The 23,757-nt window shown below is 37.4% G+C and overlaps 2 protein-coding genes across 6 annotated transcripts in view; one reads left to right on the forward strand and one right to left on the reverse strand.

Moving 5' to 3' along the window:
* The window catches only part of ODR4 (odr-4 GPCR localization factor homolog), a 42,261-nt gene extending 40,534 nt beyond the window's left edge, over positions 1 to 1,727 (reverse strand). The window contains 2 exon segments of the mRNA XM_082473808.1: positions 657 to 760; positions 1,568 to 1,727. The gene's annotated coding sequence lies outside the window, so the exon portion shown is untranslated.
* A 117-nt stretch (positions 1,728 to 1,844) lies between these two features.
* The window catches only part of TPR (translocated promoter region, nuclear basket protein), a 73,169-nt gene continuing 51,256 nt past the window's right edge, over positions 1,845 to 23,757 (forward strand). For 4 of the 5 annotated variants that reach the window (XM_082472503.1, XM_082472504.1, XM_082472506.1 and 1 more), the window contains exons 1-8: positions 1,845 to 1,985; positions 2,351 to 2,668; positions 4,189 to 4,293; positions 6,517 to 6,590; positions 8,470 to 8,566; positions 9,687 to 9,790; positions 10,130 to 10,294; positions 23,652 to 23,744. In XM_082472503.1, coding sequence (XP_082328629.1) covers positions 1,916 to 1,985; positions 2,351 to 2,668; positions 4,189 to 4,293; positions 6,517 to 6,590; positions 8,470 to 8,566; positions 9,687 to 9,790; positions 10,130 to 10,294; positions 23,652 to 23,744 — 1,026 coding nt within the window. In that variant the 5' untranslated portion in view covers positions 1,845 to 1,915. The remainder of the gene's footprint in view (positions 1,986 to 2,350; positions 2,669 to 4,188; positions 4,294 to 6,516; positions 6,591 to 8,469; positions 8,567 to 9,686; positions 9,791 to 10,129; positions 10,295 to 23,651; positions 23,745 to 23,757) is intronic. The other variant, XM_082472505.1, reaches the window with a different exon arrangement.

The raw sequence follows: 23,757 nt of genomic DNA on the forward strand, positions 1-23,757 counted from the left end.
CAATCTTATTCAGGACAACAAAGTCCAGGCAACTCTAGATGTGCTGAGGTGGCTTATCTGACATCAGTAAAATAAACTGCCAGTCACAATGATTTACATTACTCTAAAACTAAAGCCCAGAGAATTGCTTCCAGTTTGAAATGGCATATTAGATGGTCTTTTTCCAAAGTTCCTGTTTGGTTTTGTCTCAAAATGCATTAAATTTCTTCTTAGCTCTCAGGTTTGCACTTTTTTTTTTTTGGTGAAGTCTAGGACTGCCTGTCTAAATCATTAATGCCTCTAAAAAGTTAAGGGCCTTCCACTTTTACCACCCTAAGGTATGCATTTCTGTGTATTAAACTTTCTTCTACTTCATCATGCTATTCTACTCCTTTTCCTTCTGCCCTACATAATTCTTAATTCTTACAAGAAATAGCAGTTAACAGTGACTCCAAGGTTATGATATGTAACTTTCTAATCTTACTTTTTCCAAGGTGTCATCTACTAGTCACATTAATGTGTAAGAAACTGAATGCAATAGAAAGATGAAAATCTTTGGGTTATGAAATCTGGTTGACTGTCGTATATTTTTTTTCTTTAGTGCTCCTTCAAAACTTTGAAATGTAGCTAACCATACTTTATAAAGGACACTAATAAAAATGTAGATCTTCTCTTACACAGTTCAATTTTTCCTGAAATGCTGTGTATCAGCAGAAGCTTTGCAAGTTGTCCAAACGCTGACTTGAGACCACTCAACTTCCCTGGACTCTGGTTTCCTAGTCTACAAAATAAAGAATTTGGATCATAGCAGGTCGGAAAACCTAATTTTAGGATTCTCGAAGTCCAAGTACAGAACATCTGCGTTTTCCAAATGGTAGATCAATGATGATAATATTGTGGCCCTAGGACATAATACAGTACTGCACATACAAGCAACCTTAATTAAAGTGCTTATATAAAATATTTTGGGGGAAAGAAACAACCTTAAGCTCCTTACTGCTAGTCTCAAAGGTCTGCTACTGTGGGAATTGTAGGGAGAATGACATTAGGAATGCTTTATTTTCAATAAAGAATTTAACAAATTCTTTTAGAAGAGTAATCAAACATGAAATAATCTACGGATTCAGCTTAGAAGTCACAGAACTACAATTTGGAAACAAGTAGCTCTGTTATGGTGGCAGGGTGAGAAGTGGTTTTTAAGAAGGAACGTGTTTAACAACTTCCGTTCCAACAGTTTTTCAATTTTAACAATATAAACACAAGACAACATTTTCTGTAACGTTACCTTAAAACACAAATAAAAGCTACACTCAAACTCCTCTTGGTTTTTTAAAATCCTCTTCCTGGAAAATAAACCGAGCTCCTTAAATTCCTATTAAATCACTGTTACCAACTCCGCCACCAAAAAACCGAAAAATCTAAGTAAGATAAGTCTCACAACTGGACTTGAGTGTGTCGTACAGGAGTGACCGTCCATATGTTTCCTACACTCTATCCCTTTCTGTCCTCCTTGAAAAGGCAGTTCTCTGTGCCCGAGTGCACACACATCACACACACACACACGGATTCCACCCTCAGGCTGACTCACCTGTACTCAGACTGTGCACGCGTGGCAGACAACTCAGTCGAACTGTCAGACCACCTGAGAAAGGTGTTTAGAGTGCAAGTACCAGCCTCCAGGGACCAGATTCGTCTCCGGTCCCCATTCCACAGTCAATGAATTCATCAGAAAGCGACGAACTTCCCGCACCTCACTTCCTACTCCACACCCGTGGTCTCTGGAGTCAGGTGGCTCAGATTGATGACGCACGCTGGCCCCCTGCTTTCACCGCAGCGCCTCAGCCAAAGCGACTGCGGTCGCCACCCCGCCCCCTTCCGGGCGCCATTAAGAGCGTGGCGGTAGCCCGGCGTCTGCCGGCCGGCCCTGCTGGGACCGATGCCCTCTAGCGGCCCAGTGTCTAAAAGCCGCCAAAGAGGACGACCCATGGCATCCCGGAGCTATGACGGTAAGGTCGCTCTCCTCTTCAGGGAGGAACGTAGGTTAACGGGTATTATGTGGCGCCACCTCGCGGATAAGTGGTCGCGCGACAGGCAAGGAGAGCCGGGGGGCGGGGAGAAAGGAGGAAGCGGACTTGGTGGTGCGGAATTGGGCTCACGGAAGGGATTGGGAAAAACTACGTTTCCCAGAAGCCTAGGCGGCTAGAAGCGGGTGGAAACGGGGGCCGGAAAGCGGAGTGCACGACAGGGGTCAGAGGCTGCCTCTGAACTCGTATTCCCAGGGTGCACAGCTTCCGGTGGTTGCGCGCGCACTGCGGACGCGGGCGCTGCGGCGCGTCCGGTGCAGCGGTTAACGCGGGACTCGATTTCCCAGGGTCCCGCCGTGGAAGTCTCCGTCGGGCGGGCGCGCGCGAGCCACCGAGCGAGGTGGCGGAGGCAGCAGCCCACGCTTCTGGGTCCTCTTGGTCTTCGCCTTTCTTCTCCGTTTCTGCTCCGTCGGCCGCTGCCGCCGCCGCCGCCGCGGTCCCCGGCCCGATCGACATGGCGGCGGTGTTGCAGCAAGTCCTGGAGCGCACAGAACTGAACAAGCTGCCTAAGTCGGTCCAGAACAAACTTGAGAAGTTCCTTGCTGACCAGCAGTCCGAGATCGATGGCCTCAAGGGGCGGCACGAGAAATTTAAGGTGGAGAGCGGTAAGTGCGACGCTCTTCCCGCCCTTGTTTCTGGGCGCGACCCCAGTGATGGCTGGTCTCCTCCCCTTGCAAGCTCGCCCCGTCCACGGCTTCACTGCTAGCATCGCTTCTCCGGCTCCGTGGACACCATAGGCCTTCTCGTAACTGCTTCCTTCACAGTTTGATACGAAGGAGCCTGTTTGTTTGTTTTTAAAATGTGAATCCACATTGAGTTCCTGTTTTCTTTGTAATTAGGGTGGTCTCATTTAGGGACGCCTAACGTCCGGCAAACAGAAATTGTGAAGATTTGGGTCTGTTTACACCGGGCTAGGGGTCTGCGACTCCTAACTCTTCTAAGCCTAGAGTACCCTGTCTGTATGTTGCACGTTAAATGATAGTAATTTCTGCTCTGTTTTCTAGTCATTTGCCTTCAAAGGCCTATGTCTTTAATGATAACTTTCTGCACTTGTTCTGAGTCTGTCTCGCTCTGGTGCGTTTTGTGTTCACAGAAACGAGTAGGTGCATAAGACAGCGCTGGAAACACAGTGCACGTGCAGTAAATGTTTAATGTATCCGACTTCTTTCTAAAAGTTGGAGTTTGATAGAAAATATATTACGACCTTATAAATACCTGTAGTAGTAGACCCTCAGATAAGAAAGTTCCTCACAATGGTGACTTGAATATCGTTGAAGAAAGATTAAGAGCATAGTAATTACCATTAGTAAAATACAAATCGTCTGTTGTGTGTCTTGGTTTACCAGGTTGTGTGTCTTGGTTTACCAGGTTTTTTTGGTGGGGGGGCGGTGCGGGACTGGTAACTGGTTTTTGCTAAGTGGATTGAAAATTCTGAAGAAGTTTTCATTTTAAAAAAATAAATAAAATTACCAAGCAGAATTGATGTTGAAAATTAATTCTCTGAATCCCAACACTGAATATAGTACACTGCATTCTATGTGTTAATTTACACAATAAATATTGAGCGTCTTCTATGTGCTTCTAATGTGCTGAACAGTACACTATCGGTCGCTTCCCTTGGAAAGTTAACATGTTTATTTTTACATAAATTTAGTAATTTTATATGTTCAGGCATTATTTTGGCTATCTTAAGACAAACCTTTTTAAAGCAAAGCAGTTTTTAACCTAAATAATTTTTTCTCCATTTAATAAATATATTTTTTGGGTCTGCTTTATGCTAAGAAGTCTACTGATGTGTGGGGGAAATACTATGATAAATGAGACATGTTGCCTGCCTTGAAGAATCTCATAATCTTGTGGAATAGGCAGAAAAATAATTTGTTAAAACCCTCTCAGGCCTTATTTTCTTTTGTCATTTTACATATGTCGGTTGGAAATGTTGGATTAAAGTCCTTTTCTGTACTTGATCTATTTATCTTTACTCAAATTCTCTCTTATTTGCAGTGTGGGTTCCAATACTATGTCTTAAATTTTAAAATCAAGGTTATCAAAAATAAATAGCAGTATTGACAGTGTGTACATGTATGTTTGATTTTTTTTTTTTTTTCCCTCTGATCATCTGTAGAACAACAGTACTTTGAGATAGAGAAGAGGCTGTCCCACAGTCAGGAGAGACTTGTGAATGAAACCCGAGAGTGCCAAAGCTTGCGGCTTGAGCTGGAGAAGCTCAGTAAGTATTTAATTATATCTTTCTAATATTGGAGTATTGAGATCTTCAGATACTCCTTTGTATGCTTTGGAAACATTTATTTACTATATATGAAAATAGTGATTGTCCTTGTTTTCATTTCTGGTAATATTATGTTTTTTTCTTTCAGTGTGATTTTTTTTCAATCAGTGGTAAAGACTTTGAAAGAGGACAGGGCTTAGTGGTCAGGAGGCATGTGTTCTAATTCTGACTGCTATTAAAAACTCTTATGTCGGGCTTCCCTGGTGGCGCAGTGGTTGAGAATCTGCCTGCCAATGCAGGGGACACGGGTTCGAGCCCTGGTCTGGGAAGATCCCACATGCCGCGGAGCAACTAGGCCCGTGAGCCACAATTACTGAGCCTGCACGTCTGGAGCCTGTGCTCCGCAACAAGAGAGGCCGTGATAGCGAGAGGCCTGCGTGCTGCGATGAAGAGTGGCCCCCGCTTGCCACAACTAGAGAAAGCCCTAGCACAGAAACGAAGACCCAACACAGCCATAAACAAATAAATTAATAATTGGGGGAAAAAAAAGTTAAAAAAAAAAAACAACTCTTATGTCATATGTAAATCATAACTGTTTGATTATTGTTTATAAAATGGCTAGAACCACTTGTCTATCTACTTAAACAGCTGTACAGGTCAAATGAGGTATATATGAAAGCATTTTGAAAAGGCTAAAGCATTATCTAACTGAAAAAGTAAAGAGAGTGACTTAATTATTTTTATGTTGTTGAAAAATTAAAGTCTATTAGTTCCATTATTATATTCATGTTTTAACTCTTGTTATGATATTTATAACTACTTATGAACCTAAGGATGTAATTTTCTCTTTAAGGCCTAATTCCATTGAAAGATGAACAGCTATTTTTCTTCTTAATTAATTTCTTACATCATTAAGTCCTAGAAAGTACACAAGATCTTAAAGGTCCTGACATTTCTTGGGAGGATGATGTGTTTTTATGTGCCTTGTTTACAGAGAAAAAAGTGAATGTCAGGAAGATCTTTATAGAGTAGGGACATAATATTTGTTATTAGGTATAGCTGGATTTTAATTTCATTGGGAATGCAAGAAGCTAATAATCAAGAGAATGGCTGAAACATTAGTCTTCTTTCTTAACCAAGTCCATGCCCATCGGCTGTATGTTTGAGTCGAAACCCTTTTCAACTAATTTTGGCACATCTCATTTTTAAAACATGTGACGTATACATATGATGGTATATATACATGTGTAATGAGGGTATGAATACTTGAGTAGCTACATCTGATTTATCACCTGTACATAGTTTTGTCTTGGCTTTAAAAGAAAAGGTTTGTAGAGCAATAGTGCTAAAAAATTTCAAGAAAATGACTGTGATCCCAGCTTCTTTTATGAGATCTGGAAAAGGGAGAGGGAGGAGAAGATGGGGATAAACCTAGATAGACATGCCTTCCTGGGGTGTACAGTTTATATTTTTTTAGTTTGGAAGCAGTAAATAACATTAAAATGACATAGAAAATTTGGACAAATTTAGCAGGTTTTTTGTTTTTCTTTTAATAAACGAATTGTTTAACTTGGAAGTAATAATAATGTATTTGTTCATTAAATTACCAGCACATAACATAGACGTGTTTCAGTGGAAGAAAGTTTCAGAAAGTATACTCTTCCTAATTATTGGAATATGTTTAGAAGAGAAACTATAGGGGAGATAGCCCATTATGAGTGGAGATTGTGGGACTGAAAATTCAGTATCAAGCATAGCTCTTTTTAACGTGGTAAACCAGCTGAATTACAGTTATCCATTATTGTGATTTACTCTGCATACATTTCATGTAGTTTAAATGTTATTATTTATTCTCTTGATTTTGTCTTTTTTCACTTAATTTTTAAATTTGCAAATACAATTAATTCACTTTTTTATGATTGACTTAGAAGATGTCATTGAAAAATAAGGAAATTGGTAATTGCATATACTTTTTCCTAAAAATGTTGGCTAAAATGATCACAAATATGATTTTGAAGACAGGATAGCATATTTAAAAATTTGTACTAGAAATACAGTAAATTTGGGTTGTACTCACGAATTTGGAACGCAGTGTTGTGCAGCTCAACCTTTCTGAAACTCAGTTTCTTAATTTCAAAATGTGTATGGGTGGCCGTTGAATACAAACTGTCATCGCAAATTTTAAGCTTATGTACGTGTGTTCATAAAATTCCTTTTATCCAGACAGTCAACTGAAGGCGCTAACTGAGAAAAACAAAGAACTTGAAGTGGCTCAGGATCGCAATATTGCCATTCAGGTAAAAGTTATTCCTGTGAATAAAGCTACTTGTAAACCTGATACTTGAGGAAGTTTTCTATTCTGATTGTGCTTATTGGTTATTTAGTCAGTGGGAAGATGAAATATGTTCAGTTAGGAGAAGCTACTAACAAAAATGTATATACATAAATTCCTTAATAGGATTTTATGTTTTAATGATTGATTGGATATTCCTTTTACTTATTAGAATAGGTAAGTTCTTGATATAAAAAAACACTTGCTTTTAGCTGTGTAGCTCTTAAGTCATGAATTAAAAAAATTTCCTTTTGCATTATAAGTAAAGTGCCATAAATCTGTAAGTAGGGTAGATATTCATAGATCCATCTGTCTGTCTATCCACCCACTCACCCACTGACCTACCTATCTTCCTTCCATTCTTTTAGAAATTATCTATTTAATGCTTACTATTGCCTAGGCATTATTTCCAGTATTGTGGTACAGTTGGGGATATGTGTGAATCCACATTGGTAATCATTTCCTTAGAGTAGTGATTAAGAATAACAGATTGAATATGATTACAAGAATTGCGGGCCAGTTTGTTTAATAAAGTGGTCATACCCAGTGATTCTTTGATCAGATAGACCTTTAGACTCTTGCCATTGCTTTTTAAAAATTTGTGTTTGATTTGAGGTTAAAAGATATTTGATATATGGAAGACACTTATAGTGGGAAAGAGTGATAGACTTGATCCAATAGAAATTTAAAATTTTCTACATAAAAGGAATTAAAAAGCAAATAAATCATAGAAAGTATTTTCTCAATAAAAATATGACTATATATATTCTTAATACATGACTGCTTTTCAAATTATAAGAAAAATTATTCAAAGGGGGAAATGGGCAAAGGTTTTTAAACCAGACAGGAAGCTGTACAAATAGCCAATAGCAATATGAAATATTATTCTACATCACTTGTAATCAGAAAAATGCAGATAATGCAACAAGGTAATTATTTTTCAACTCCCCATGTTAACACTGATTTTTTTTTTCTCCTTTTTTTTTTTTTAAGCATAATCTTCACTTCTGGCATAAGTGGCTTGAGATTGGCAATTATGACTTAAAGAAAAGCCTATAAATTGCTGTTGTCTTGCTGCAAAGCAATTTGACAAAATATATTAAGAGTTTTAAATAATTCTGTTTCTGGGGATCTTTCTTGAGAAATAATTTGAACCAAGATGCAGTGATATTCATTTAAGTTTTATTTTATAACAGCAAAAATTAGAAGTAAGTTAAGTTTCTTATAAAGGCTTGTTGAAGTAATTATATAATTATATGACACTTCCAAGTGATTAAAAAGTGACATGGAAATTTTTTTGTGAGTCTAGGAAGAATAATTTAAAAAAACCCAAAATACGGGGGCTTCCCTGGTGGCGCAGTGGTTGGGAATCTGCCTGCCAGTGCAGGGGACACGGGTTCGAGCCCTGGTCTGGGAAGATCCCACATGCCGCGGAGCAAATGGGCCCATGAGCCACAATTACCGAGCCTGCGCGTCTGGAGCCTGTGCTCCGCAGCAGGAGAGGCTGCAATAGTGAGAGGCCCGCGTACCGCGATGAAGAGTGGCCCCCGCTTGCCGCAACTGGAGAAAGCCCTTGCACAGAAACGAAGATCCAACACAGCCATAAATAAATAAATAAATAAATAAATAAAATTTAAAAAAAAAAAACCCAAAATATGAACAGAAGTGTTGAGATTATGGTTAGTTTTTAAACATTTTGATGTATAAGCCATAAGTAAGAAAACCAACCATTTTTAAACCACTGCTAATGTTAACTAAGGTGCCAATTCCATGTTCATTTCTATATATTTGATCAACTTGATTTTCTTATTTAAATGTTTTATGCTTACTCCTTTATATGACAGAGCCAGTTTACAAGGACAAAGGAAGAATTAGAAGCTGAGAAAAGAGACTTAATTAGAACCAATGAGAGACTATCTCAAGAACTTGAATATTTGACAGGTATGAACAAGGACCTTAGTCTCTAACTTCACTCTTTCCTTTCTCTTCTGACAGTGCTAAGATTTAATCCCCAGTCCATTTCTATTAGCTGGTGTTTGTCATAGCTCAGAATAGAGTTCAGAGTAATATCCTGTTGTTTCTCCTACTCATTTATCTCTAGATCATTCTGAGCACTTAAAGAGGTGTCTATAGACAAGTACACAAATGAAAAACATCTGAAAGAATTTGGACCAAGGTTTATGTACTACAGTATTATTTATAGTATCAAATTGGAAACTGTTTAGATGTTCAGTTGTAGAGGCTTGAACTCCTTCGTTTTATACAGACACCCTTGCTGGTGTAAGCTGTCCACAAGCACTCAATATAAGAACCTAAAAGGCGAGCCCATATTTAAAAGCACAGGCTGAAAGAATTAGGAAGCAAGAAATATAAGATATTTAGGTAGACATAGAATATAATATGTAATACAGTTGATGTATTCAAGTGAATGTGACTCTTAAGCAGTTTAATGGTATCCAGTTCCCTTTGGTTCCTTTTTATAAGATTTTTCAGAATTTTTATTTCTACTGAAGGAAGAATTTTCAAATACTTATGTTACTGTACAATAATAGTCAATTAGTAACTATTCTATTCTCAGAAAAATTAATTCAAAGTATTTGTTGATGATTTTGATCAGCTAATGGGTAGGTAAAATTAAATTTTTTCATAAAAACCTTCATGTAAGGAATACAAAAAAAATTAAGCATGTATATTCCTGCTGTTTTGAATGTAAGGTTTTGATGTGTATCATTGCTTTTTACCTTAAGAAATGACTAATTTGTGAAATTTTAATAGACCTTTGGTTCATATGAGGAAAATTAATGTTAATGTTGTATATTTAGCTTTAGATACTGCATTTAAAATAAGATAGCCAGTATAATTTACATGTTTGGTTGGATGCGTGAATTTGGCTTCATCATCTATTTGTTTAAATTTGTGATTAAGTGTGGCAGAAACAAGTTAAAATAGAAGAGTTGAGAACTACATATATAAATATTTGTATTCCTAGAGATGCATTTTTGATGTTTGGTTCCTCTGACCATTCATTAGTCATTTTCACATTCTCTTCTGACCCTTCTAGAGGATGTTAAACGTCTAAATGAAAAACTTAAAGAAAGCAATGCAACAAAGGGTGAGCTTCAGTTAAAATTGGATGAACTTCAAGCTTCTGAGGTTTCTGTTAAGGTGAGAAACAAACAATTTCTAATGCACAAAATACAACTTTTGATTAAAACTCACCTAAATTAAATGTTAAATATAAGCAAGTTATCTATAAAGGAATTAAAAGCTACATTTTTTTAATATCAGGGAATTAAGTTTTAAGACAGTTTTAATTGAACTGTTTTGCTTATATGATGTTTGTTTCATATTGTTCTTACCTGATTCTCTTTTCTGTTAAGAGTCCATGCAAATACTTATTTCTGTTGTAAAAGTTCTGCCTGTGTACCTTAGCTACACACAAAAGCTTTCGAATAACCGTATATTATATTTAACTGTAAACCTTTTTTTCTTGGATTTCCTTAGTATCGAGAAAAACGCTTGGAGCAAGAAAAAGAGTTGTTACATAATCAGAATACTTGGCTGAATACAGAGTTGAAGACCAAAACTGATGAACTTCTGGCTCTCGGCAGAGATAAAGGAAATGAAATTCTCGAGCTTAAATGTAATCTTGAAAACAAAAAAGAGGAGGTAACTTAGTAAAATTGTATCTTTATGTTACTTATAATTTACATTTGTGTGCCAGCTTACACAAATTTATTCAGTGGCGTACCAAACTAAATATATTGTAAGATTAGGGGTCAATGTGGAGGACATAACTCATGAACATTTGGCCTAAGAAATTAACCAATCACATTTCTTTAATCAGATTATAATTGATTTACAATGCTGTGTTTCTACTGTACAGTGAAGTGAATCAGCTATATGTATACATATATCCCCTTCCTCTTGGACCTCCCTCCCACCCCCCATCCCACCCATCTAGATTATCACAGAGCACTGAGCTGAGCTCCCTGAGCTATACAGCAGGTTCCCACTAGCTGTCTTTTTTACACATGGTAGTGTATTTATGTCAAACCTAATCTCCCAGTTCATCCACCCTCCCCGTTCATCCACCCTCCCCTTCCCCCACCCCCGCTGTGTCCACACATCCGTTCTCTATGTCTGCGTCTTTATTCCTGCCCTACAAATAGGTTCATCTGTACCATTTTTCTAGATTCCACACGTATGCGTTAATATACGATATTTGTTTTCTCTTTCTGACTTGCATTTAAATAAAGAACTTACATATCCTTGGATGAATTTTCATACTATCTACTGTCTTATGGTGTGTCTTTCCTAAGATACATGTTTAAGAAGTGGTGGTGAGTTTCTCTGAGCTAAATCTAAACATGTTGTTCTGTGAGCCATTATTTTTCATTTTCTTTTTTTTTTTTTTTTTTTTTTTTGCTCAATGTTTCCCTTTTCAAAGCACCTACACTGTGTTTTCATTAGTGGCTCTTTACATGCCCCCCCTTACAACCGAAGGTACGCATTTCTCCACACTCCCTTCACGGTTTATTTTTTGCAGCATTTTTCCTAATGGCCATTCTGACTGCTGTGAGCTGATAGGTTTTTTTTGTTTTGTTTTGTTTTTTTTCATCTTGATCTTTTGTTAGCACTTTTATGAGTTCATCAGTTTTTCATCAGAGTTCTGAAAATGCTTATTCATTCAGTTCAGCAGTACAGTCAGTTACCAGAAACCTGTACTTGTCAGAGTCTTTTCCATGAATTTCTTGATGATGAAACCCTTTTATAGGAACATATTTGCAAAATCATCAGGGTACACCCAGAACTGTCTGTAAATGACAAAAGACTTAAAAATGACCACGGTAAAAGATTTGATGAAAGTTCATAATAATGCAGTTGACAAGAAAATTAGTTATTTCTGAGATATACATTTTAAAGTAATAACTAGGATTATTACTTATAACATTATACCAGAACATATAAGATTTTTAGAAATTTCATGTAATGTCTGAAACATTTATATTAACATATTTCCATACATATTTCCATACAAATACAAATATAAGATTTTTAGGAATTTCATGTAATGTCTGAAACATTTATATTAACATATTTCCATACAAATAACCCAATGAAAGTTTAGTATTAGTTGTTTTGTTTGTTTTTTTATACTGCAGGTTCTTATTAGGCATCAATTTTATACATATCAGTGTATACATGTCAATCCCAATCGCCCAATTCAGCACACCAGCATCCCCACCTCACCGCAGTTTTCCCCCCTTGGTGTCCATATGTCCATTCTCTACATCTGTGTCTCAACTTCTGCCCTGCAAACTGGCTCATCTGTACCATTTTTCTAGGTTCCACATACATGCATTAATATATGATATTTGTTTTTCTCTTTCTGACTTACTTCACTCTGTATGACAGTCTCTAGATCCATCCACGTCTCAACAAATGACTCAATTTCGTTCCTTTTTATGGCTGAGTAATATTCCATTGTATATATGTACCACATCTTCTTTATCCATTCGTCTGTTGATGGGCATTTAGGTTGCTTCCATGACCTGGCTATTGTAAATAGTGCTGCAATGAACATTCGGGTGCATGTGTCTTTTTGAATTACGGTTTTCTCTGGGTATATGCCCAGTAGTGGGATTGCTGGGTCATATGGTAATTCTATTTTTAGTTTTTTAAGGAACCTCCATATTGTTCTCCAGAGTGGCTGTATCAATTTACATTCCCACCAACAGTGCAAGAGGGTTCCCTTTTCTCCACACCCTCTCCAGCATTTGTTGTTTGTAGATTTTCTGATGATCCTCATTCTAACAGGAGTGAGGTGATACCTCATTGTAGTTTTGATTTGCATTTCTCTAATAATTAGTGATGTTGAGCAGCTTTTCATGTGCTTCGTGGCCGTCTGTATGTCTTCTTTGGAGAAATGTCTATTTAGGTCTTCTGCCCATTTTTGGATTGGGGTGTTTGTTTCTTTGATATTGAGCTGAATGAGCTGTTTATATATTTTGGAGATTAATCCTTTGTCCGTTGATTCATTTGCAAATATTTTCTCCCATTCTGAGGGTTGTCTTTTCGTCTTGTTTATGGTTTCCTTTGCTGTGCAAAAGCTTTGAAGTTTCATTAGGTCCCACTTGTTTATTTTTGTTTTTATTTCCATTACTCTAGGAGGTGGATCAAAAAAGATCTTGCTGTGATTTATGTCAAAGAGTGTTCTTCCTATGTTTTCCTCTAAGAGTTTTATAGTGTCCAGTCTTATATTTAGGTCTCTAATCCATTTTGAGTTTATTTTTGTGTATGGTGTTAGGGAGTATTCTAATTTCATTCTTTTACATGTAGCTGTCCAGTTTTCCCAGCACCACTTATTGAAGAGACTGTCTTTTCTCCATTGTATATCTTTGCCTCCTTTGTCATAGATTAGTTGACCATAGGTGCGTGGGTTAATCTCTGGGCTTTCTATCTTGTTCCATTGATCTATGTTTCTGTTTTTGTGCCAGTACCATATTGTCTTGATTACTGTAGCTTTGTAGTATAGTCTGAAGTCAGGGAGTCTGATTCCTCCAGCTCCATTTTTTTGCCTCAAGACTGCTTTGGCTATTCGGGGTCTTTTGTGTCTCCATACAAATTTTAAGATGATTTGTTCTAGCTCCGTAAAAAATGCCATTGGTAATTTGATAGGGATTGCATTGAATCTGTAGATTGCTTTGGGTAGTATACTCATTTTCACAATGTTGATTCTTCCAATCCAAGAACATGGTATATCTCTCCATCTGTTGGTATCATCTTTAATTTCTTTCATCAGTGTCTTATAGTTTTCTGCATACAGGTCTTTTGTCTCCCTAGGTAGGTTTATTCCTAGGTATTTTATTCTTTTTGTTGCAATGGTAAATGGGAGTGTTTCCATAATTTCTCTTTCAGATTTTTCATCATTAGTGTATAGGAATGCAAGAGATTTCTGTGCATTAATTTTGTATCCTGCAACTTTACCATATTCATTAATTAGCTCTAGCAGTTTTCTGGTGGCAGTTTTAGGATTCTCTATGTATAGTATCATGTCATCCGCAAACAGTGACAGTTTTACTTCCTCTTTTCCAATTTGTATTCCTTTTATTTCTTTTTCTTCTCTGATTGCCGTGGCTAGGACTTCCAGAACTATGTTGAATAATAGTGGTGAGAGTGGACATCCTTGTCTCGTTCCTGATCTTAGAGGAAATGCTTTCAGTTTTTCACCATTGAGAATGATGTTTGCTGTGGGTTTGTCATATATGGCCTTTATTATGTTGAGGTAGGTTCCCTCTATGCCCACTTTCTGGAGAGTTTTTATCATAAATCGGTGTTGAATTTTGTCAAAAGCTTTTTCTGCATCTATTGAGATGATCATATGGTTTTTATTCTTCAGTTTGTTAATATGGTGTATCACATTGATTGATTTGCGTATATTGAAGAATCCTTGCATCCCTGGGATAAATCCCACTTGATCGTGGTGTATGATCCTTTTAATGTGTTGTTGGATTCTGTTTGCTAGTATTTTGTTGAGGATTTTTGCATCTATATTCATCAGTGATATTGGTCTGTAATTTTCTTTTTTTGTAGTGTCTTTGTCTGCTTTTGGTATCAGGGTGATGGTGGCCTCATAGAATGAGTTTGGGAGTGTTCCTTCCTCTGCAATTTTTTGGAAGAGTTTGAGAAGGATGGGTGTTAGCTCTTCTCTAAATGTTTGATAGAATTCACCTGTGAAGCCATCTGGTCCTGGACTTTTGTTTGTTGGAAGATTTTTAATCACAGTTTCAATTTCATTACTTGTGATTGGTCTGTTCATATTTTCTGTTTCTTCCTGATTCAGTCTTGGAAGGTTATACCTTTCTAAGAATTTGTCCATTTCTTCCAGGTTGTCCATTTTATTGGCATAAAGTTGCTTATAGTAGTCTCTTAGGATGTTTTGTATTTCTGCAGTGTCTGTTGTAACTTCTCCTTTTTCATTTCTGATTTTATTGATTTGAGTCCTCTCCCTCTTTTTCTTGATGAGTCTGGCTAATGGCTTATCAATTTTGTTTATCTTCTCAAAGAACCAACTTTTAGTTTTATTGATCTTTGCTATTGTTTTCTTTGTTTCTATCTCATTTATTTCTGCTCTGATCTTTATGATTTCTTTCCTTCTGCTAACTTTGGGTTTTGTTTGTTCTTCTTTCTCTAGTTTCTTTAGGTGTAAGGTTAGATTGTTTACTTGAGATTTTTCTTGTTTCTTGAGGTAGGCTTGTATAGCTATAAACTTCCCTCTTAGAACCGCTTTTGCTGCATCCCATAGGTTTTGGGTCGTCGTGTTTTCATTGTCATTTGTCTCTAGGTATTTTTTTATTTCCTCTTTGATTTCTTCAGTGATCTTTTGGTTATTTAGTAACGTATTGTTTAGCCTCCATGTGTTTGTCTTTTTTACGTTTTTTTCCCTGTAATTCATTTCTAATCTCATAGCGTTGTGGTCAGAAAAGATGCTTGGTATGATTTCAATTTTCTTAAATTTACTGAGGCTTGATTTGTGACCCAAGATGTGATCTATCCTGGAGAATGTTCCGTGCGCACTTGAGAAAAATGTGTAATCTGCTGTTTTTGGATGGAATGTCCTATATATATCAATTAAATCTATCTGGTCTATTGTGTCCTTTAAAGCTTCTGTTTCCTTATTTATTTTCATTTTGTATGATCTGTCCATTGGTGTAAGTGAAGTGTTAAAGTCCGCCACTATGATTGTGTTACTGTCGATTTCCTCTTTTATAGCTGTTAGCAGTTGCCTTATGTATTGAGGTGCTCCTATGTTGGGTGCATATATATTTATAATTGTTATATCTTCTTCTTGGATTTATCCCTGGATCATTATGTAGTGTCCTTCCTTGTCTCTTGTAACATTCTTTATTTTAAAGTCTATTTTATCTGATATGAGTATAGCTACTCCAGCTTTCTTTTGATTTCCATTTGCATGGAATATCTTTTTCCATCCCCTAACTTTCAGTCTGTATGTGTCCCTAGGTCTAAAGTGGGTCTCTTGTAGACAGCATATATATGGGTCCTGGTTTTGTATCCATTCAGCCAGTCTATGTCTTTTGGTTGGGGCGTTTAATCCATTCACGTTTAAGGTAATTATCGATATGTATGTTCCTATGACCATTTTCTTAATTGTTTTGGGTTTGTTTTTGTAGGTCCTTTTCTTCTCTTGTGTTTCCCACTTAGAGAAGTTCCTTTAGCATTTGTTGTAGAGCTGGTTTGGTGGTGCTGAATTCTCTTAGCTTTTGCTTGTCTGTAAAGCTTTTGATTTCTCCATCAAATCTAAATGAGATCCTTGCCGGGTAGAGTAATCTTGGTTGTAGGTTCTTCCCTTTCATCACTTTAAGTATATCATGCCACTCCCTTCTGGCTTGCAGAGTTTCTGCTGAGAAATCAGCTGTTAACCTTATGGGAGTTCCCTTGTATGTTATTTGTCGTTTTTCCCTTGCTGCTTTCAATAATTTTTCTTTGTCTTTAATTTTTGCCACTTTGATTACTATGTGTCTCGGCGTGTTTCTCCTTGGGTTTATTCTGTATGGGACTCTCTGCGCTTCCTGGACTTGGGTGGCTATCTCCTTTCCCATGTTAGGGAAGTTTTCGACTATAATCTCTTCAAATATTTTCTCTGGTCCTTTCTCTCTCTCTTCTCCTTCTGGGACCCCTATAATGCGAATGTTGTTGCGTTTAATGTTGTCCCAGAGGTCTCTTAGGCTGTCTTCATTTCTTTTCATTCTTTTTTCTTTAGTCTGTTCCGCAGCAGTGAATTCCACCATTCTGTCTTCCAGGTCACTTATCCGTTCTTCTGCCTCAGTTATTCTGCTATTGATTCCTTCTAGTGTAGTTTTCATTTCAGTTATTGTATTGGTCATCTCTGTTTGTTTGTTCTTTAATTCTTCTAGGTCTTTGTTAATCATTTCTTGCATCTTCTCAATCTTTGCCTCCATTCTTATTCCGAGGTCCTGGATCATCTTCACTATCATTATTCTGAATTCTTTCTCTGGAAGGTTGCCTATCTCCACTTCATTTAGTTGTTTTTCTGGGGTTTTTTCTTGTTCCTTCATCTGGTATATAGCCCTCTGCCTTTTCATCTTCTCTATCTTTCTGTAACTGTGGTTTTTGGTCCGCAGGCTGCAGGATTGTAGTTTTTCTTGCTTCTGCCTCATTTTCTTAAACATTCATATTTTATGTAAAATGCTTTTTTGGGTGTGGGGGATTATTTTGCTTTTACTTGGCAGCTAAACTTTATTTATTTATTTATTTTTAACATCTTTATTGGAGTATAATTGCTTTATAATGGTGTGTTAGTTTCTGCTGTATAACAAAGTGAATCAGCTATACTTATACACATATCCCCATATCTCCTCCCTCTTGCGTCTCCCTCCCACCCTCCCTATCCCACCCCTCTAGGTGGTCACAAAGCACCCAGCTGATCTCCCTGTGCTATGTGGCTGCTTCCCACTAGCTATCTGTTTTACATTTGGTAGTGTATATATGTCCATGCCACTCTCTCACTTTGTCCCAACTTACCCTTCCCCCTCCCCGTATCCTCAAGTCCATTCTCTACGTCTGCATCTTTATTCCTGTCCTGCCCCTAGGTTCTTCAGAACCATATTTTCTTTTTTTTTTTTTTTTTAGATTCCATATATATGTGTTAGCATACGGTATTTGTTTTTCTCTTTCTCACTTGCTTCACTCTGTATGACTGACTCTAGGTCCATCCACCTCACTACAAATAACTCAATTTCATTTCTTTATATGGCTGAGTAATAGTCCATTGTATATATGTGCCACATCTTCTTTATCCATTCATCTGTCGATGGACACTTAGGTTGCTTCCATGTCCTGGCTACTGTAAATAGAGCTGCAGTGAACATTGTAGTACATGACTCTTTTTGAATTATGGTTTTCTCAGGGTATATGCCCAGTAGTGGGATTGCAGGGTCGTATGTTAGTTCTATTTTTAGTTTTTTCAGGAACCTCCATACTGTTCTCCATACTGGCTGTATCAGTTTACATTCCCACCAACAGTGCAAGAGGGTTCCCTTTTCTCCACACCCTCTCCAGCATTTATTGTTTGTGGATTTTTTGATGATGGCCATTCTGACTGGTGTGAGGTGATAACTCATTGTAGTTTTGATCTGCATTTCTCTAATGATTAAAGATGTTGAGCATCCTTTCATGTGTTTGTTGGCAATCTGTATATCTTCTTTGGAGAAATGTCTATTTAGGTCATCTGCCTATTTTTGGATTGGGTTGTTTGTTTTTTTAGTATTGAGCTGCATGAGCTGCTTGTATATTTTGGAGATTAATCATTTGTCCATTTCTTTGTTTGCAGATATTTTCTCCCATTTTGAGGGTTGTCTTTTTGTCTTGTGTATGTTTTCCTTTGCTGTACAAAAGCTTTTAAGTTTCATTAGGTCCCATTTGTTTATTTTTGTTTTTATTTCCATTTCTCTAGGAGGTAGGTCAAAAAGGATCTCGCTGTGATTTATCTCATAGAGTGTTCTGCCTATGTTTTCCTCTAAGAGTTTAATAGTGTCTGGCCTTACATTTAGGTCTTTAATCCATTTTGAGTTTATTTTTGTGTATGGTGTTAGGGAGTGTTCTAATTTCATTCCTTTACATGTAGCTGTCCAGTTTTCCCAGCACCACTTATTGAAGGGGCCGTCTTTTCTCCATTATATTCTTGCCTCCTTCATCAAAGATAAGGTGACCATACGTGCATGGGTTTATCTCTGGGCTTTCTATCCTGTTCCATTGATCTGTATTTCTCTTTTTGTGCCACTACCATACTGTCTTGATTACTGTAGCTTTGTAGTATAGTCTGAAGTCACAGAGCCTGATTCCTCTAGTTCCGTTTTTCTTTCACAAGATTGCTTTGGCTATTCAGGGTCTTCTGTGTTTCCATACAAATTGTGAAATTTTTTGTTCTAGTTTTGTGAAAAATGCCATTGGTAGTTTGATAGGGATTACATTGAATCTGTAGATTGCTTTGGGTAGTATTGTCATTTTCACAATGTTGATTCTTCCAGTCCAAGAACATGGTATATCTCTCCATCTGTTTGTATCATCTTTAATTTCTTTCATCGGTGTCTTATAGTTTTCTGCATATAGGTCTTTTGTCTCCTTAGGTAGGTTTATTCCTAGGTATTTTATTGTTTTTGTTGCAGTGGTAAATGGGAATGTTTCCTTAATTTCTGTTTCAGATTTTTCATCATTAGTGTATAGGAATGCAAGAGATTTCTGTGAAGTAATTTTGTATTCTGCAACTTTACCAAATTCATTGATTAGCTCTAGTAGTTTTCTGCTAGCATCTTTAGGATTTTCTATGTATATTATCATGTCATCTGCAAACAATGACAGCTTTACTTCTTCTTTTCCGATTTGGATTCCTTTTATTTCTTTTTCTTCTCTGATTGCTGTGGCTAAAACTTCCAAAACTATGTTGAATAATAGTGGTGAGAGTGGGCAACCTTGCTTGGTCCTGATCTTGCTGGAAATGGTTTCAGTTTTTCACCATTGAGGATGATGTTGGCTGTGGGTTTGTCATATATGGCCATTATTTTATTGAGGTAAGTTCCCTCTATGCCTGCTTTTTGGAGGGTTTTTATCATAAATGGGTGTTAATTTTGTTGAAAGCTTTTTCTGCATCTAGTGAGATGATCATATGTTTTTTCTTCTTCCGTTTGTTAATATGGTGTATCATATCGATTGATTTACTTATATTGAAGAATCCTTGCATTCCTGGGATAAACCCGACTTGATCATGGTGTATGATCCTTTTTTTTTTTTTTTAAATGAGCTTATTTATTTATTTATTTTTGGCTGTGTTGGGTCTTCGTTTCTGTGCTAGGGCTTTCTCCAGTTGCAGCAAACGGGGGCCACTCTTCATCGCGTTGCGCGGGCCTTTCACTATCGTGGCCTCTTGTTGCGGAGCACAGGCTCCAGACGCACAGGCTCAGTAGTTGTGGCTCACGGGCCTAGCCGCCCCGCGGCATGTGGGATCTTCCCAGACCAGGGCTCGAGCCCATGTCCCCTCATTGGCAGGCAGATTCTCAACCGCTGCACCACCAGGGAAGCCCATATGATCCTTTTAATGTGCTGTTGCATTCTGTTTGCTAGTATTTTGTTGAGGATTTTTACATCTATGTTCATCAGTGATGTTGGCCTGTAGTTTTCTTTTTTTGTGACATCTTTTGACATCAGGGTGATGATGGCCTCGTAGAATAAGTTTGGTAGTGTTCGTCCCACTGCTATATTTTGGAAGAGTTTGAGAAGGATAAGTGTTAGCTCTTCTCTAAATGTTTGATAGAATTCACCTGTGAAGCCGTCTGGTCCGGGGCTTTTGTTTGCTGGAAGATTTTTAATCACAGTTTCAATTTCAGTGCTTGTGATTGGTCCATTTATATTTTCTCTTTCTTCCTGGTTCAGGCTCAGAAGGTTGTGCTTTTCTAAGAATTTTTCCATTTCTTCCAGATTGTCCATTTTATTGGCATATAGTTGCTTGTAGTAATCTCTCATGATCCATTGTATTTCTACAGTGTCAGTTGTTACTTCTCCTTTTTCATTTCTAATTCTATTGATTTGAGTTTTCTCGCTGTTTATCTTGATGAGTCTGGCTAATGGTTTGTCAATTTTCTTTATCTTCTCAAGGAACCAGCTTTTAGTTTTATTAATCTTTGCTATCGTTTTCTTCATTTCTTTTTCATTTATTTCTAATTTGATCTTTATGATTTCTTTCCTTCTGCTAACTTTGGCATTGTTTTGTTCTTTCTCTAATTGCTTTAGTTGTAAGGTTAGGTTGTTTATTTGATGTGTTTCTTGTTTCTTGAGGTAGGATTGTATTGCTATAAACTTCCCTCTTACAACTGCTTTTGCCACATGCCATAGGTTTTGGGTTGTCATGTTTTCATTGTCATTTGTTTCTAGGTATTTTTTGATTTCCTCTTTCATTTCTTCAGTGATCTCTTGGTTATTTAGCAGTGTATTGTTTAGCCTCCATGTTTTTGTATTTTTAACAGATTTTTTTCTATAATTGATACCTAGTCTCATAGCGTGTGGTCGGAAAAGATACTTGATATGATTTCAGTTTTCTTAAATTTACCAAGGCTTGATTTGTGACCCAATATATGATCTATCCTGGAGAATGTTCCATGAGCACTTGAGAAGAAAGTATTCTGTTGTTTTTGGATGGACTGTCCTATAAATATCAATTAAGTCTATCATGTTTAATGTATCATTTAAAGCTTGTATTTCCTTATTTATTTTCATTTTGGATGATCTGTCCATTGGTGAAAGTGGGGTGTTAACGTCCCCTACTATGATTGTGTTACTGTCAGTTTGCCCTTTTATGGCTGTTAGTATTTGCCTTATGTATGTAGGTGCTCCTATGTTGGGTGCATAAATATTTACAATTGTTATATCTTCTTCTTGGGTTGATCCCTTGATCATTATGTAGTGCCCTTCGATGTCTCTTATAATAGGCTTTATTTTAAAGTTTATTTTGTCTGATATGAGAATTGTTACTCCAGCTTTCTTTTGATTTCCATTTGCATGGAATATCTTTTTCCATCCCCTCACTTTCAGTCTGTATGTGTCCCTAGGTCTGAAGTGGGTCTCTTGTAGACAGCATATATATGGGTCTTGTTTCTGTGTTCATTCAGCCAGTCTGGGTCTTTAGGTTGGAGCATTTAATCCATTTACATTTAAGGTAATTATCGATATGTATGTTCCTGTTACCATTTTCTTAATTGTTTTGGGTTTTTTATTGTAGGTCTTTTCCTTCTTTTGTGTTTCCTGCCTATAGAAGTTCCTTTAGCATTTGTTGTAAAAGCTGGTTTGGTGGTGCTGAATTCTCTTAGCTTTTGCTTGTCTGTAAAGGTTTTAATTTCTCCCCTGAATCTGAATGAGATCCTTGCTGGGTAGGGTAATCTTGGTTGTAGGTTTTTCCCTTTCATCACTTTAAATAGGTCCTGCCACACCCTTTGGTTTGCAGAGTTTCTGCTGAGAAATCAGTTGTTAACCTTATGGAGATTCCCTTGTATGTTATTTGTTGCTTTTCTCTTGCTGCTTTTAATATTTTTTCTTTGTATTTAGTTTTTGATAGTTTGATTAGTATGTGTTTTGGCGTGGTTCTCTTTGGATTTATCCTGTATGGGACTCTCTGTGCTTCCTGGAGTTTACTCAATATTTCCTTTCCCATGTTAGGGCAGTTTTCAACTATCATCTCTTTAAATATTTTCTCAGTCCCTTTCTTTATCTCTTCTTCTGGGACCCCTATAATTTGAATGTTGGTGCATTTAATGTTGTCCCATACGTCTCTGAGACTGTCCTCAATTCTTTTCATTCTTTTTTCTTTTTTCTGCTCTGTGGTAGTTATTTCCACTATTTTATCTTCCAGGTCACTTATCCATACTTTTGCCTCAGTTATTCTGCTATTGATTCCTTACAGAGAATTTTAAATTTCATTTATTGTGTTGTTCATTATTGTTTGCTCTTTAGTTATTCTTGGTCCTTGTGAAACGTTTCTTGTATTTTCTCCATTCTATTTTGAAGATTTTCGATCATCTTTACTATCATTACTCTGAATTCGTTTTCAGGTAGACTGCCTATTTCCTCTTCATTTGTTTGGTCTGGTGGGTTTTTACCTTGCTCCTTCATCTACCCTGTGTTTCTCTGTGTTCTCATTTTGCTTAACTTACTGTGTTTGTGGTATCCTTTTCGCAGGCTGCAGGTTTGTAATTCCTGTTGTTTTTGGTGTCTGCCCCTAGTGTGTAATGTTGGTTCTGTAGGTTGTGTGGGCTTCCTGGTGGAGTGGACTGGTGTCTGTGTTCTGGTGGATGAGGCTGGATCTTGTCTTTCTGGTGGGCAGGACCGTGTCTGGTGGTATGTTTTGGGGTGTCTGTGAGCTTGTTATGATTTTAGGCAGCCTCTCTGCTAATGGGTGGGGTTGTGTTTCTCTCTTACTAGTTGTTTGGCATGGGGTGTCCAGCACTGGAGCTTGCTGGTTGTTGAGTGGAGCTGGGTCTTAGCATTGAGATGGATCTCTGGGAGAGCTTTCACCATTTGATATTACGTGGGGCTGGGAGGTCTCTGGTGGACCAATGTCCTGAACTCGGTTCTCCCACCTCAGAGGCTCACGCCTGACACCCGGCCGGAGCACCAAGACCCTATCATCCACACAGCTCAGAAGAAAAGGGAGAAAAAAAAGAAAGGAAGAAAGAAAGAAAATTTAATTAATTAATTTAATTAAATAAAGTTATTAAAATAAATAATAAAAGAATATTAAAAATAAAGAAAGAAGAGAGCAACAAAACCATTAAACAATTCCACCAATGATAACAAGTGCTAAAAACTATACAAAAAAATAAAGAAAGAAAATAGACAGAACCCTAGGATAACTGGCAAAAGCAAAGCTATACAGACAGAATCACAAAAGAAGCATACACACACACTCAGAAAAAGGGAAAAAATACACGTATTTTTTTTTAAAAAAAAAAGGGAGAGAGCAACCAAATCAGTAAACAAATCTACCAATGATAATCTCTAAATACTAAACTAAGATAAACATAAAACCAGAAACAAATTAGATGCAGAAATCAAACCCCAAGTCTACAATTACTCCCAAAGTCCACTGCCTCAATTTTGGGATGATTCGTTGTCTATTCAGGTATTCCACAGATGCAGGGTACATCAAGTTGACTGTGGACATTTAATCTGCTGCTCCTGAGGCTGCTGGGAGAAATTTCCCTTTCTCTTCTTTGTTCGCACAGCTCCTGGGGTTCAGCTTTGGATTTGGACCCGCCTCTGCGTGTAGGTCGCCTGAGGGCGTCTGTTCCCCACCCAGACAGGACAGGGTTAAAGTAGCAGCTGATTAGGGGGCTCTGGCTCACTCAGGCCTGGTACTTGGCAGCTAAACTTTATACCAAATTAATTTCAGTTAATACAATATCCTTCCCCCCACCCAACTCTACTTTTTTGTTTCTAGGTTTCTAGAATGGAAGAACAGATGAATGGCTTGAAAACATCAAATGAGAATCTTCAAAAGCATGTAGAGGATCTGTTGACCAAACTGAAAGAGGTGTAGTTGACCA

Source organism: Balaenoptera physalus (assembly GCF_965194825.1).
Source record: "Balaenoptera physalus genome assembly, chromosome: 1".
NCBI classification, from domain to species: domain Eukaryota; kingdom Metazoa; phylum Chordata; class Mammalia; order Artiodactyla; family Balaenopteridae; genus Balaenoptera; species Balaenoptera physalus.